At 41.2% G+C, this 13,729-nt stretch overlaps 1 protein-coding gene, 1 long non-coding RNA gene and 2 other non-coding genes across 6 annotated transcripts in view; 3 read left to right on the top strand and 1 right to left on the bottom strand.

The window, feature by feature from the left end:
• The first annotated feature begins 525 nt into the window (after positions 1-525).
• On the top strand, positions 526-5,542 carry LOC132767201 (uncharacterized). The gene is made up of 4 exons (XR_009630618.2): positions 526-683; positions 3,433-3,489; positions 4,991-5,053; positions 5,164-5,542. It is a non-coding gene; the product is annotated as an uncharacterized lncRNA (long non-coding RNA).
• On the top strand, positions 3,092-3,226 carry LOC132769561 (small nucleolar RNA SNORA13). The gene has a single exon (XR_009630886.2). It is a non-coding gene; the product is annotated as a small nucleolar RNA SNORA13 (small nucleolar RNA).
• Positions 3,577-3,704, top strand: LOC132769560 (small nucleolar RNA SNORA13). Its single transcript, XR_009630885.2, has one exon. It is a non-coding gene; the product is annotated as a small nucleolar RNA SNORA13 (small nucleolar RNA).
• Positions 5,498-13,729, bottom strand: part of EPB41L4A (erythrocyte membrane protein band 4.1 like 4A) — a 103,375-nt gene continuing 95,143 nt past the window's right edge. For all 3 annotated transcript variants that reach the window (XM_060761894.2, XM_060761895.2, XM_060761896.2), the window contains 3 exons: positions 12,258-12,368; positions 10,987-11,068; positions 5,498-7,970 (listed from right to left, as the gene is read on the bottom strand). In XM_060761894.2, coding sequence (XP_060617877.2) covers positions 7,842-7,970; positions 10,987-11,068; positions 12,258-12,368 — 322 coding nt within the window. In that variant the 3' untranslated portion in view covers positions 5,498-7,841. The remainder of the gene's footprint in view (positions 7,971-10,986; positions 11,069-12,257; positions 12,369-13,729) is intronic.

The following is a 13,729-nucleotide window of genomic DNA, read 5'->3' as shown; positions in this document are numbered from 1 at the left end:
TACATTGTGGAATTATTGCACTTTGATACCACTTTAACTATGATTCTATGCAATGCTATAGAATCATAGGAGTTGTAGTTGTCTCTACACATAATTTCAAAGTCATATTGAAACTCCTTTATATGCTAGTGCAGACGGGATCAGACACATACAGCTGTGTATATCAATTTCTCCTTAAATGGGGGAACAACTTAATATGTTTCCTTCATTCACTCCATTTATGGTACTCTACATTTATAGCTCTATGGCTCAGTGACCGTTGAAAGGAAGAGGGAGAAATGAGAGCGGAAGGGGGGGGAGCGGAAAGCATATTTGGTACATTCCAAATTATTTTGTGATTGATTAAAAAGCCCAGCGAGGGAAGTTTTGCTCGTATTTGGTCATTTGGTTCATTTTCACTGGTTGGGATTATTATTTCCCTCCGCCTCCTCGTGGGGGTGAATGGTGCATCCTGACCGTCCCTCCCCTCCGCTCGCAATGGTTTAGCCCGAAACGGAGGCTATATAAGGAGCAGGCGGGCGGAAGGGACGGTCTTTTGCTTCCTGGCGCGCAGGAAGGCGGTTGGGTTTTAGGCTGCGATGGAAGCCACGCGCCTTCCGTTCACATTCTCAGAGGCCTACTTCCAAGGTCGAAGTTGGGAAGATCGAGGGAATCGGCCAGGAATGGAGCCCGGATGATGATGGGTAAAGGAGAGTTGTGTTGTGTTGCCTGCTTATGGCGGGCTATGCAGAATGGCTATGTTTACACCAGGCATGGGCAAACTTCGGCCCTCAGTATCCGCAGTCTTGGTTCCAGGGTCCCCGCTGTGGGAGTTGGACTCCAAAACACCCGGAGGGCCGAAGTTTGCCCGTGCCTTGCTTACTGTAGGATTAATGCCACCACTTTAATCGCCAAGGCTCGACGCTGTGGGATCCCGGGGCTTTGCAAAACTACAGTTCCCAAGATTTCATAGTTTTGAGTCAGGTCAGTAATAGGCCCCTTTATACAGTGCCACCTAAAATACATTTTATCTGCATGGAATGAGATTATATGTAGGTTCACAATCCGGTTCAAAGCAGATAATGTGGAGTATATGTTTTGACAATCTGGATCATGTGGCAGTCTAGAAGGGGCCATAGAAAAACTTCCAACTGAGGTTTCCTAGAATCAGAGTTGGAAAAGACCACATGGGCCATCCAGTCCAATGCCCTGCCGTGTAGGAAAAGTGCAAAGTAACCCTGACAGATAGCCATCCAGCCTCTGTTTAAAATTTTCCATCACACTCCGAGGCATTGAGTTCCACTGCTGAACATCTCTTAACAGTCAGGAAGTTATTCCTAATGTTCAGATAGCATCTCCTTTCCTGTCATTCGAACGCATTGCTCCAAGTCCTATTTTCAAGGGCAGCAGAAAACAAGCCGCCTCCCTGTTCCTTACGACATCCTTTCACATATTTATACATGGCTATCATATCTCTTAACCTCTTCTGCAGGCTAAACATACCCAGCTCTTTAAGACACTACTCATTGGGATTCATGGTCTCCAGAGCTTTGATCATTTTAGTTGCCCTCTGGACACCTCACAGCTTGTCAATATCTTTTCTGAACTGTGCCCCAGAACTGGACACAGTATCCCAGGTGAGGTCTTACCAAAGCAGAATACAAAGGTATCATGACTTCCGTCAATCTAGACATTATACTCCTTTTGATGCAGCCCAAAATCACATTGAATCAGAGTTGGAAGAGACCTCATGGGCCATCCAGTCCAACCCCCTGCCAAGAAGCAGGAAAATCACATTCAAAGCACCCCCCCCCCCTCAAAAAGATGACCATCCAGCCTCCCTTTAAAAGCCTCCAAAGAAGGAGCCTCCACCACACTCCATGACAGAGTGCCACTGAAGCAACCTCCAGGCCTTCTGGTTTTGTGGCTGCAGAGGCCCAGTGAAATACTATGGTGCCCAAAGATCCAGTCTATTTACACAAACCCAATTACTAGGAAGACCCTTAGCCCACTCCAGTTAAAGTTAAGCAGTCGAACTGGCAACTAGGAACAACAGCCTACTTCATTCATGTGTTCTGTCTGAACCTCACATGGTAGTCATGCAAGCCATGTGGCCCAGAGGTGCCCCTGGATTCTCTTTGCAGCGATTGATGAGGAGATGGAGAAAGCACAAGTTTGCCTCAATAATGGCTCTTTGTTCTCTAGTGAGGAAGCAGGGGTGGCCATGTGCTCAGAGATTACATCCCCCCCCCACCCTAAAATAATCTCGTTCCTTCAGTGTGAGTTTGGTCAACTTTCTCCAGTTGTGCTGGAAGACCTAGAAATCACCAGAGAGGTGTCTCTCAGGTAAAAAAAAAAAACCCGAAATATCTACCTGTGGTTTTTCATTTTCACTTGGATCCTGTTCCCCTAATCCCAGCAAATGTGGGGTGTTGATTGTAATCTAATGATAAGGTTGTGTAGGGTGAAATAACATACTATGTAGCAGTATTTTATATAAGCACCCTTCTTTGCCAAATGTCATGTGTCTGCCCCACTCTAAAGTCTGTCTTTTTCCTAGGACAGACTCAAGGCAGCTCCCAAAAATAAAATATGCCATGCACCATACAAATTTGCTCTTTTTTTCTCTCTTATACACAATGTGATGTGAATACATTCCTTTTCACTTAACTTCTATGTACAGATGATCCCCCATTATAGACATCCAACTTACAAACGTCTCATAGTTACGATCAGGAGTGAGACAATAGGAAGTGAGAGAAATCTGCCCCTTGGAAGAGAAACCCACTCCTGAGAAGAGTTATTGTGGGGAAAAGGGGTCTCCATTGGAGCTCTCTCACCAAGCCTTGTTTCCACAACAAACCAAATTTTTGAAAATCCAATTATCACAGGGACAAAGTTGAGGTGAAATCCTCTGTACAGAAGCAGACCGCAAAACAAACTCCAAGGGGATGTTCACTCTTCCCTGTGCTTTCCAAAGCTTAGATGTATCTGTGGCTGGATTTACACTTAAAATGTACCTGTTCCAGCTTGCAAACAAATTCAACTTAAGAACAAACCTCCAGAACTTACCTTGTTCATAACTTGGGAACTGTCTGCATTTTGTTTGTCTTGCCTTCAGTTCTACCCATTCATCTTGGTTACTAATGAATGTGGTGTCAGAAAAGGCATAAAGCAAGTTTCCCCTTGCAGCTTCTTCCTATGCTAGGAGTTATTCCTGCTGGATTTGCTGTGTGGGGGGACATTCCTAGTAGTGACTACACACTTTTTTGTAATATCTATTGCCGATCTTTCTAACAATTCGTAAAGTCTACTAAAAACACATTGTGAAGATTTCTGCTTCCAAGATTAAATTGTGTAGTCCTCCAGCTGCAGCACATTCTAATATAGTCTATAACTGTAATACCTCATATTAAGATGACTAATTCATTATCTCAATATTCCTTTTTCCAGGTATAGGCAAGTCCACCCTCAGGTTTGGATGAGAGGCTTATACTCCAATATATATAGGTATGTAGCCTGTCAACAGTTTCTCTCCTGACATATTTCAAGACATTAATATCGGTATTGATTATTTCACATTATAATGAGTACTTTTGCCTTTGTGTTGCCCATTCATTATTTTCTACAGTGAATGTGGTGTCAGACAAGGCATATATTAACTCTAGTTGGCATGTGTTTTAGAGTGGGTCATGCACCTTCTCTGCATTTCAGCTGGAACATACAATTGGAAGGAAATATGTGCTAATCCAATTCCCTGCCCCAAGACTTGGTATTTTGTCTGGACACTTTATGAACAAGTGAAGTGAAGGCTTTCAGTATTTGCTTTCCTATGAGTCTTACGCATTAGATTGCATACTATGCATTTTAAGAAAACTGGCTTCTTTCAGTAAGAGCTTTTTTTGCCATTAGCTGTATCCAAATCACTACAATGGGAAGTCAGTTTAATACACCCACCCTGTGCCCTTTCCTTTGTCTGGATACATTCTAGCTGATACCATAACCTACAAGATGTTGTTTGTTTATTTGACCAATTCAAAGAGTTTGAAGGGCTTGCTCTAAGGTTGAGCAGAGGTAGATTCAAATTCTGTGGTGGCTATTTGATACTGTATTGGCAGTTAGATTGCCAACTTTCAAACGTTGGCAGCAACAAAATAATTTCTCTGCCTTTACCACAAATTAAAACACAAGCTTGAGCATAATGTCCAAGCAGATCTCTCATTTGAAGGATTGAGTTGCTTAGCTGCTGTATACAAACCAAATTCCTGAGCTCAGATTTTGTAATTTAGAAGTGTGTTCTGTTCCGTGCATCACTGCATTTTCATAAACAAATCCAATCCTGCAGACTAAGTTGGCCCAATAATGCAGCAAAGTATCAGGAAAGCCTTGATTTTGTTGTAATATTTCCCTATAAGTTTTGTTTTTTCTCATGAGTTCCAACTGCATTGGGCGATGAGTGTTAAATACAGGTTTCTAAGCCTTTACCCTCTCCTCCTGTACAAGACTTGTGTGCAACTGATGCACATTTGGGAGCCTGAACATTATACCCTAAGCATACAGCAGGAGAAATACATTGACGGTGCCACACAGGGCATTGCGGGTGGAATAGTTATTAGTTCACTTTTGTTTTGTGAGACATCCACCTGTACATCATTGAATTGTTGTCCCTGTATTTTGCGAGTTGTGCCCCATCTTGACTGTAGAAATTCCATATTAATGAAAAGCAATGGCAGAGTTATCTGTATCAATATGATTCTTGGGCATGTGTCTCTTGGAATGATGGGAGATTAATGCCAAGCGGTCGCTGAGTGAATCTTTCACTGTTCAGTCATCTTCCCTTTATAGCACTGATGGGAGTACATGACCCTTCAAATGTTTTATGACCACAGTAGCCATCACCATGGACTGTTCTAGGAGACAGATGGTAACTAAAGGCCAATTACTGGCATTCAATGGTAATTGTGTGTCCTTCCTGATGTTGTTAGTTTCTAATCTTTCCATTGGTTTACAGTTTGCCAAGTGCTTGCTCAAGATCCAGCACAGTGAAAGAGGGACTTGGACCTGACTGGAGAAGGTGAGTAAATGGGAATGGCACCCTAACTTGGTGGGAGGATAGATTGCTGGCCCAGCATCTGACAGATGAAAGTTTATCTGACTTTGTTTCTTTTCCCTTGCTGTCTGCAGTTCCCAAATTCAATAAAGCAAAAGCCAGAGGACTACGTTTCCCCCCCAAAAAAGTGGCAACAGAAAGGAATGTTCTACAATATAATGGTTGTTATTTATGAAGCCTGTGTTGGGAGCTGAAGAGTACCAAAATTACCTCTTTTGAAACAGCAAGCCAAAGTGCAAAGAGAGAAATAATTTGAAAATAAGGAATTCTTAAAAGAAACTTTTTCATACTGGTGGCTATGGGGGTGGTTTCAAATAAAATATATTTTTTGAGTGGCTGTTATCTGAAAGCAGAGCAGAGGAACTGAACTATTTGATATGGAACATCAATGATCAAGTGATAGAAATGTCTGGTTTTCATTATAATTTAATAAAACAAATCACGAGCTTCAAATTTCATAGTATTTAGTGATCTTTCTTTGAAGAAAAAGCTTCTCAGAACAAAGGCATTGGGGTGCACTTCAGACTTATGAAAACTTGGGGTGTTGAAATACATTTGGCTCTTTACAAACCCTCACCTTTCCCACGATGGCAGAGCAGTAGTGCTAGACTGTCAGTGTTCCTTGCACATTGCGGGAAAGTATGGGAAGCACTGTGCTGATATTCTTTGGCTGCAACACTTGTGTTTACTATAGACAGACTACATTTGTTTCTTTTGATGGGTAGAGTTATGGTTCTGTTGGCCTGTGTTCGAGCAAATAAGTAAAATAAATGCTTTGACTATGGATGAGCTGGCAGGTAAGGCTAGAAGAATACTTCCTATCTCCCATCCCAGTGAAGGCTGAAAAATGACCTACATAGTTTGTGTTTGCTTGCTTCACAGCCATAAATGTTTAGGCAGCATGACAGCTTGTTTTCACACTAATCTGTTAAGGCAACATGTTTGCAGATGTCTGTGCAGTCAAGTGAAATTTTAAAAAGCACTTAAGTGCAAATGAAGAGCTTGTGACAAAAGGGCCTGGGGCAACATGTCTCCAGCTATTATCAGACAATTCCATTGTGATGCCTGAGGCTCAGGAATAACAAAAAGAAAAACCATTGAGTGATTTTATACTTTTTTGAAATAAAGAATTTCTGAATGCAATTCCTAAGTGCTTTTTCCTTCACAACAAAAATCTATTAGAAGGCAAAGCCACATTAAGCACACTAGTTTCCTATGAGTCCTTGGAGAAAGTCACACGGCACCCACCTCTGCTGAAGGAATCAAGATTTTGCCCTTCCAATGCCCTAGAGGAGGCATTTTCACCATTCTTTAATCAGGAGTATATGTTCTTCAACACCAGAGAGCGGAGGTCACTTCCTGCTCCAAAATGGGCTTCTCCTTAGACTAAATTGGTCTTACCACTTCCCACAAAAAATGTAGAAAAACCTGCACCTGTAGTGCTCGGTTTGAAGCAAACTAAATGAAAAAGAATTGTTGGGGACCACTAAAACAGCTCTTGGGTCACACCTTGACCACCTCTGAATTACAGTACGGTTGGATTCATGATGAGAGCCATCTTGAAATTGCCTCCTCTGTGCCTCGTACTCACATTTGTCCTTGTAGATACCCTAGTGGTTTTGTTTTATGACGATCCAGATCTAAACTAACCTGTGTTCACTGCATTCAAGGTATGGGTGGTAGGATAAATTCAAAGTATTGTGACCATGGCTCAATACTATAGAATCATAGGAGTTAAGAGATTTACAGTCTCTTGTAGCCTTCTCTGCCAAGGAGTTCTGGTGCCTCACAAACTGCAAATCTGATGATTCCTTAGCACTTAGTTATTGCAGTTAAAGTGTCAAACGGCATTAATTCAACAGTGCAAATGCCTCCCATCTGAAATACTAGTAATTTCAGGTGGCTTCTGGGCATCTGCCCTGGGCAACGTCTGCAGATGACCACTCACACCAGAAGCGACTTGCAGTATCTCTAGTCACTTCTAACATGATAAAATGGGGGTGGGGTGGGTGGCTTCTGAGACAACTTTAGAAGGACTAACGATGCCAACGCAAGAATCACTACTTAGGCAAGTTTTCAGGATGTTATACATACTGCTTCAACTTTCAAACACTCACTTATGTCTATCATACTTTGATGCTTAGGGATCTACTGCTGCGGCACACATCCTAAGAGCTTTGGCAGTTATACTAATTATAGAGAAAATCATCACTTGTACAATGCTTCACTGAAAATTTTAAAAAACAAAATCTGTAACAGTCTTTTCCAGTAACAATACAGTCTGTGATGAATGTAGCAAATACAAGAGATCCAGTAAAGTTCTTATAAAAAATTTCACACTTAAGCACAAAGACAGTATGTAACTGGCAAGTGTAGGCATTGTACTCTTGTACTGGAGAACACTTATTGCACATTTGGCAAATGCACAGACCCCCTTCACTTTATTGATACTGCCACTTCTGCTGTCAAATAATTCCATCATAAGGGGCACTGTCCATTTGTCATCTGGAACTTGAATAGTTGGTAGCTGTTGCAGTTCAATAAAGCGTTTTTGTTCAAAAGCTCGTCTTACAATTGCCTCCAGAAATATCAAGCCAAAGGATCCCAAATGTCTTGAAGATTATTTCAGAGGGCATATGATGGATTTCCCTTAGGGCCTGTATTCAGTCCCCATCTTTCCAGAAAGTAGAGTTTTAAGTTTTTTGCTATTTGTACATTCAAGAAACAGCATCCACAGTTCTCTGTTGTGGGATCAACTCTCTATCTTGAGCCGCGATACTTGTACAATTTTTATTGTCTTGCTACTGTGCTTTCCATCCAGGTTGCTGGTCGATGTTTGTGCTTTTTCTTCTATTAGGCTGTCTTTAGATCCACTGCACCTCTGAAGAGAACAAATTGCATAATTACATATCTTAAAACTGAAAATGAATAAATATTATTCTATGCATTCTAGTCTGAGTCTTGTAAAGGAATTGCCACCAAATAAAACATGCTAATCAAAAGAGGTGCTCTCCAAGAGGTTTGTTGGGTTCCTGCACAACTCCCTGGCCACTGGCCTGTGAGGTTCTTCCGGATACAGTCTTATGCCCTCACTATTTAACATGTACATGGAACCACTGAAGTTTTGGGGGTTAGGTGAAATAATTAATTATGCTGAGGGTTATTTTGTTGTTATGTGCCATAACATCAAGCTGTTTCCAATTTATGGTGACCCTAAGGCAAATCTATCATAGGTCACCATAAGTTGGAAACAGCTTGAAGGCATACAACAACAAATCCTATCACAGGGTTTGTTTTGATATGATTTGTTCAGAGGAAGGCTTCTGCCTTTGCCTTATTCTGAGGTTGACAGTGTGATCAAGTGCATTTCCAAGACGGAACTCCTGAGTTGCAATCCAACTATCAAGCAAGTACACTATGCTAACTCTCCCAGTTTTATTATTTCTTTCTACCTAACTCCAAGGAAGCTGTTTCTGTGTTAAGCAGTTGCCTGGCAGCTGTAATGGACAGGATAAAGACAAACAGGATTCCTCCAGATGGGAAGCAGCCAAGCTTTGAAGCTGCAAGGCTAGTCAATGCTAATCAAGGTGATTAATTGAAACATTCACACTTGCCTCAGGCACACAAGAGTTCTTTCTCCCACCCTGGACATTCCACAGATATATAACCCCCACTTGCCTAGTTTCCAACAAACTGCACAACCTCTGAAGATGCCTGCCATAGATGTGGGTGAAACATCAGGAGACAATGTTTCTGGAACATGGCCATACAGCCCAGAAAACTCACAGCCACCCAAACAAAATGGAGCATAATTCAATCAAGACAAAGGTGCTCCTGATTTGTCAAAAGGGCAGAGTTGGGAACAGGGATTCATCCTGTGTTAGAAGTGGTTACACTCCCCCTGAAAATGCAGGCTTGCCTTGTCAGCAGTACAAAAAGCTACAGTTGAATCACCTAGAAGTTGGGGGTATTGCTGGATTTTGCTCTGAGACCAGAAACCCAGATTTAAGTAAGGCTTCTGAATAACTAAAGTCAGTATGCCAACTGTACCTATTCCTGGATAAATCAGCTCTGGCCACAGTGGTACATGGCTTGGTTACATCCTGTTTGGATTACTGTGATAGTCTCCTATGTGAAGTTGCCTTTGAAAAGTGCTCAGAAATGTCAGTTGGCTCAGAAAGCAGCAGCCAGTGTGTTAATCAGGGTTGGCTACAGGGAGCAGACAATTTTATTGTTGCCACAGCTCCACTGGCTGCCATTGCATTCAGATTGCTGTTTTTGACCTGTAAAAACTTGTACATCTTGGGTCCACATTATTTAAAAGCCCATATATCTCTTTATGGAATCGTTTTTCAGCTGTTTACCTTGTCTGCTGTACAAAAAGCTACATCACCTAGAAGAAACCCTGTTTTTGTCATTCAGATTGCTGTTTTTGACCTGTAAACCCTATACACCTTAGGGCCACGCTATTGTCGGACTATATATCTCTTTTATAGGTAAAGGTAAAGGTTTTTCCCTGACATTAAGTCCAGTCGTGTCTGAATCTGGGGGTTGTTGTTCATCTCCCATTTCTAAGCTGAAGGGTTGTCTGTAGAAACCTCCAAGGTCATGTGGTCAGCATGACTGCATGAAGCGCCGTTATCTTCCCACCGGAGTGGTACCTATTGATCTACTCATATTTGCATGTTTTCAAACTGCTAGGTTGGCAAAAGCTGGGGCTAACAGCGGAAGCTCACGCCACTTCCCGGATTCGAACCTGCGACCTTTCAGCAAGCAAGTTCAGCAGCTTAGTGGTTTAACCCACTGAACCACCGGGCCCATTCTAATGCTAGGATTATTTGGAAAGGTGCTTCTCTCTGTCCCACCACTTTCTCAGGTTTGTTTGCTGGGAACAAGGGAGAGAGGGGACCTTTTTGGTGCTTGTTTTCCAGATTTTGGAACTCCTTTCCTGGAGCCCATGATGGCCCCATCCTTGCTCTCTTTCTGTCAGCAAGTGAAAAACATTGTGCTCTCAGGCTTTTATACACAGACAAGGGCTGAGCTTTTAATACTATGCAGTGCTGTTTTAACAGTTTGTATGCAGGCTTTTATTGCGGTTTAATATTTTTTCATGCTTAATATTATATATATAATGTATTTGTAATTTTATTAACACCTCTGTGCTGCTTTTAATTTATATTGTTTTAAATATGGTATTAGCTATCTTGAGGTTTATTATTAGGATAAAGGTGGAATGTAAAAGAATGAATTAGTGAATTAAATAATTAAATATACATATCTAAACAGGTTTTGGCTGCCCCACCCGGGCCACCCCCACCCTCCTCATGTTAGTAAATGGTAGGCTCAGGAGGAAAATGAGTTTGGACAAGGAAGGTCATTGCATCCTTCCACAATAACCACAAAAAGTAATACAAACGGTGTAATTAATTCATTGAATAATAGTTTGATCCTATGTATGTTTATTCATCAGTAAATCCCTTGGAGGGTTGATCTAGACAGGATGCTAAATGCCTCATTTGAAATGCTAGACGACTGGGCATTTCAAGGAGATCCCTATGGTGCTTCAAAGGTTAAAGGCATAGTATAACCAGAGATTTCAAGTCAGATCATTTGTGGTGGGGAAAGCATTAATCCTGTCCTCGTAATATGTTCACAAAGTCTAAAACTGCATTGCACATTAATGATTTTTAAAACCTATTATATTTGAAGTACCTAATGTGATGATTAGTGTCACATCTAGTTTTGCCAATGAAACTTAAGTTTTGATCCTTTATGTCAGTAATTTGTTATCAATAACTACAAGGAAAAACTAAAGAACGTCAGTAAAAAGGATTTCATTTTGAAAAGCATTTTAAAGACATAAGAACCATACAAACACAAAACACTCAATTACCAACCTGCTGAACTACTGTGGTTGTCAGGCACTGAGCATCTGAGGAACGGGTTACAGGTAACGGAGGTACAAGGTCTGTTTTTGAGCTGAAACAAAAAATGTGCATTGAAGTGCTAAAGCTTTTATCTGTGATAGTGCTTTTAATTTTTTTTCATGTCAGAAGCAACTTGAGAAACTGCAAGTCGCTTCTTGTGTGAGAAAACTGGCTATCTTCAAGGATGTTGCCCAGGGGATGCCCGGATATTTCACCATCCTGTGGAAGGCTTCCTCATCTCCCCACATGAGAAGTTGGAGCTGACAGACAAGATTTCACCCCGCTCCCCGGATTTGAACCCCCAACCTTTCGGTCAGCAGTCCTGCCAGCACAAGGGTTTAACCCATTGCACCACTGGGGGCTCCTATGTTCTTAATTAATAATTGCTAAATACATCACAACTGAAACATATAGACAAATTCTATTTTTTTTCTTAGAAACAACATCCAATATTATATACATTCACTTCCTATTCTCTTCCCAGCACACTGCAAATTGGCTCCACAGGGAAGAGGAAATCTATTCCGAAAGCGATGTCCATTTACCAGTGGATAGACACAGGCTGGGCACAATTTAATAACTGAATCTCACCCTAGTAATGGAATCATGTGCCTTAACTTTGAAATGTTCCTATGTGCTGGTAGATGCCTCTGCAGTATCTAACTGTTCTGTTTTCTGAGTCAGAATTCCTTCCGATAATAATGATGTAAGTGAGGTAATGACCTCATTTCTCCCAAGATATCCCACAAATTCCTAATGAGGAGGATGAGGACAAGGGTTTTCATATATAGCACTGCATCCTTCCTATTAATAGAATAGCATGGCTATTACAGAATCCTACTTCTGAAAATATAAGGAGGTCAAGTATCCTGTTAGTAATGATCTCTCAAGTCTTTGCTGAGTGAAATGAAAAGTTCGGTAACAAGCAAAATTGCATATCGTAGACCTCCTCCCCATCCGCAAAAGATTATGGCAGGCATCCTCAAACTGCGGCCCTCCAGCTGTTTGGGCCTCCAACTCCCAGAAGCCCTAATGAGCTTGTTCAATTGTCAGGAATTCTGGGAGTTGAAGGCTTATGGAGTCCAGCTCCCAATAACCCCAGCCAGTTATCGAACATGACAGGAGTTTGGTATCTAGAAACATATACATTAAAATACCAGTTAATGGAAATTGTACACAACATGAGAGTCAGGTGGAATTATAAGTCACACACCACCCATTCACTTAAATACTCAACATACTTCACTTCTGACAAAACAGATCTTTCTCCATCAGAGCACTGCGACCGTCGATATTGCCGATAGCTTCGAGGCGAATGGGAGTGTCGAATGCGAACAGGGTCACCTTGTGTCCTAAAAGGGAAAGACAACAGGAACAGATTACTTTCTCTGGGATTGTTTTTCAGCAGTTTATCTTCCCTGCTCTACAAAAAGCTACAGTAGAATCACCTAGAAGATAATCCTGTTCTTTCCCATATCAGACTTTATTGCATTGCTCCTTGCACAATGTGGTAACCTAACATTGAAAGCCTGTCTTTGTTCAGCTCTCTTCCACCATCCTCCCAATTGCAATGCTGCAAAGAAATTCCAGCTAGACAGAGAGATGAGGGAGGTGTGCTTCTGTAAAAAGGAACTTCTTTGTCAGGGGTTTGTTAACAGAGTTATGCCAGTAGAGGTTATAAATATCTGACAGACGACTCCTAGTTACAACAACCCAAAATTTCCAAAATCCAGTTGTCACAGAGACAGACAGTGAGGTGAAATCTTCTGAACTGGGGCACAGACAGCAAAACAAACACCAAATGAGTGTTAACCCTTCCCTAATGTTATCCAGAACTTTTAAAAACCAACATTTTGGCTGGAGTTATACTTACATACAAATCCAACTTAAGAACAAACCTACAGAACCTATCTTGTTTGTATTGCAATAATTGTGAAAATCATGTATCATTCAATTATTAAATTTGTTCCTGAGTATTTAAAAACACTTGGGAAGTAGGAGATAGGAGGCAATCCTTTAGCAAAATTAATTTACTGACTAACATAAACAGCAATGCAGGTTCCAAAAATGTTTGTAAAGTTTGTATTTTAAATTCACAGGTCTACCATTCTGTTTCTCCCTGCTCCCATGATGTGGCAGAACCACATTGTGATGCACCATGTGATTTCACTCCTGTCAAAAGCACTTGCTCATATCACTACATGGCGGTCCCAGGTGGCCAATTATTGAAACGAAAATGGAAGCTTGATCTGAGAGGAGCAACAACAACAACTGTGTGCTCTGGCAACTGATGGAAATGTGCTGAGGAAGCAGGGTCAAGCGTGTGTCAACCAGTCATTTTAAATGATCAGAGTAAGATGGGGTATTAAAGGGTTTTATGAGGAAAAAAAAGTGGCTTCACTGTGTTTGCTCAAAACCTCTAGATTGTCAGCAGCCTTTCAGTTGCTGTTTAGGAAGCTGATAGTAAATCCACAGAGCAAAATGAGAAATTATTTCATTAGTTATTAAAATAGTCATTAACCACTTTCCTGTCCCTCAGTGCTCCCAGCTTATGAGGTGTGTGTGTATCTATGTCTCTATCTATCTATCTATCTATCTATCTATCTATCTATCTATATTATAAGGACAATTTTAAAACAAAAAGGCCATAACGAATAAAACAGTTTAGGCCACCTACAAGGATGGATCCAGCTAACTTTTCTTGGATTATTTA

Source organism: Anolis sagrei, chromosome 2, assembly GCF_037176765.1.
Source record: "Anolis sagrei isolate rAnoSag1 chromosome 2, rAnoSag1.mat, whole genome shotgun sequence".
NCBI classification, from domain to species: Eukaryota; Metazoa; Chordata; class Lepidosauria; order Squamata; family Dactyloidae; genus Anolis; species Anolis sagrei.
The sequence above is the reverse complement of the archived record's forward strand: the minus strand, read 5'-3'. Positions and strand labels throughout refer to the sequence as shown.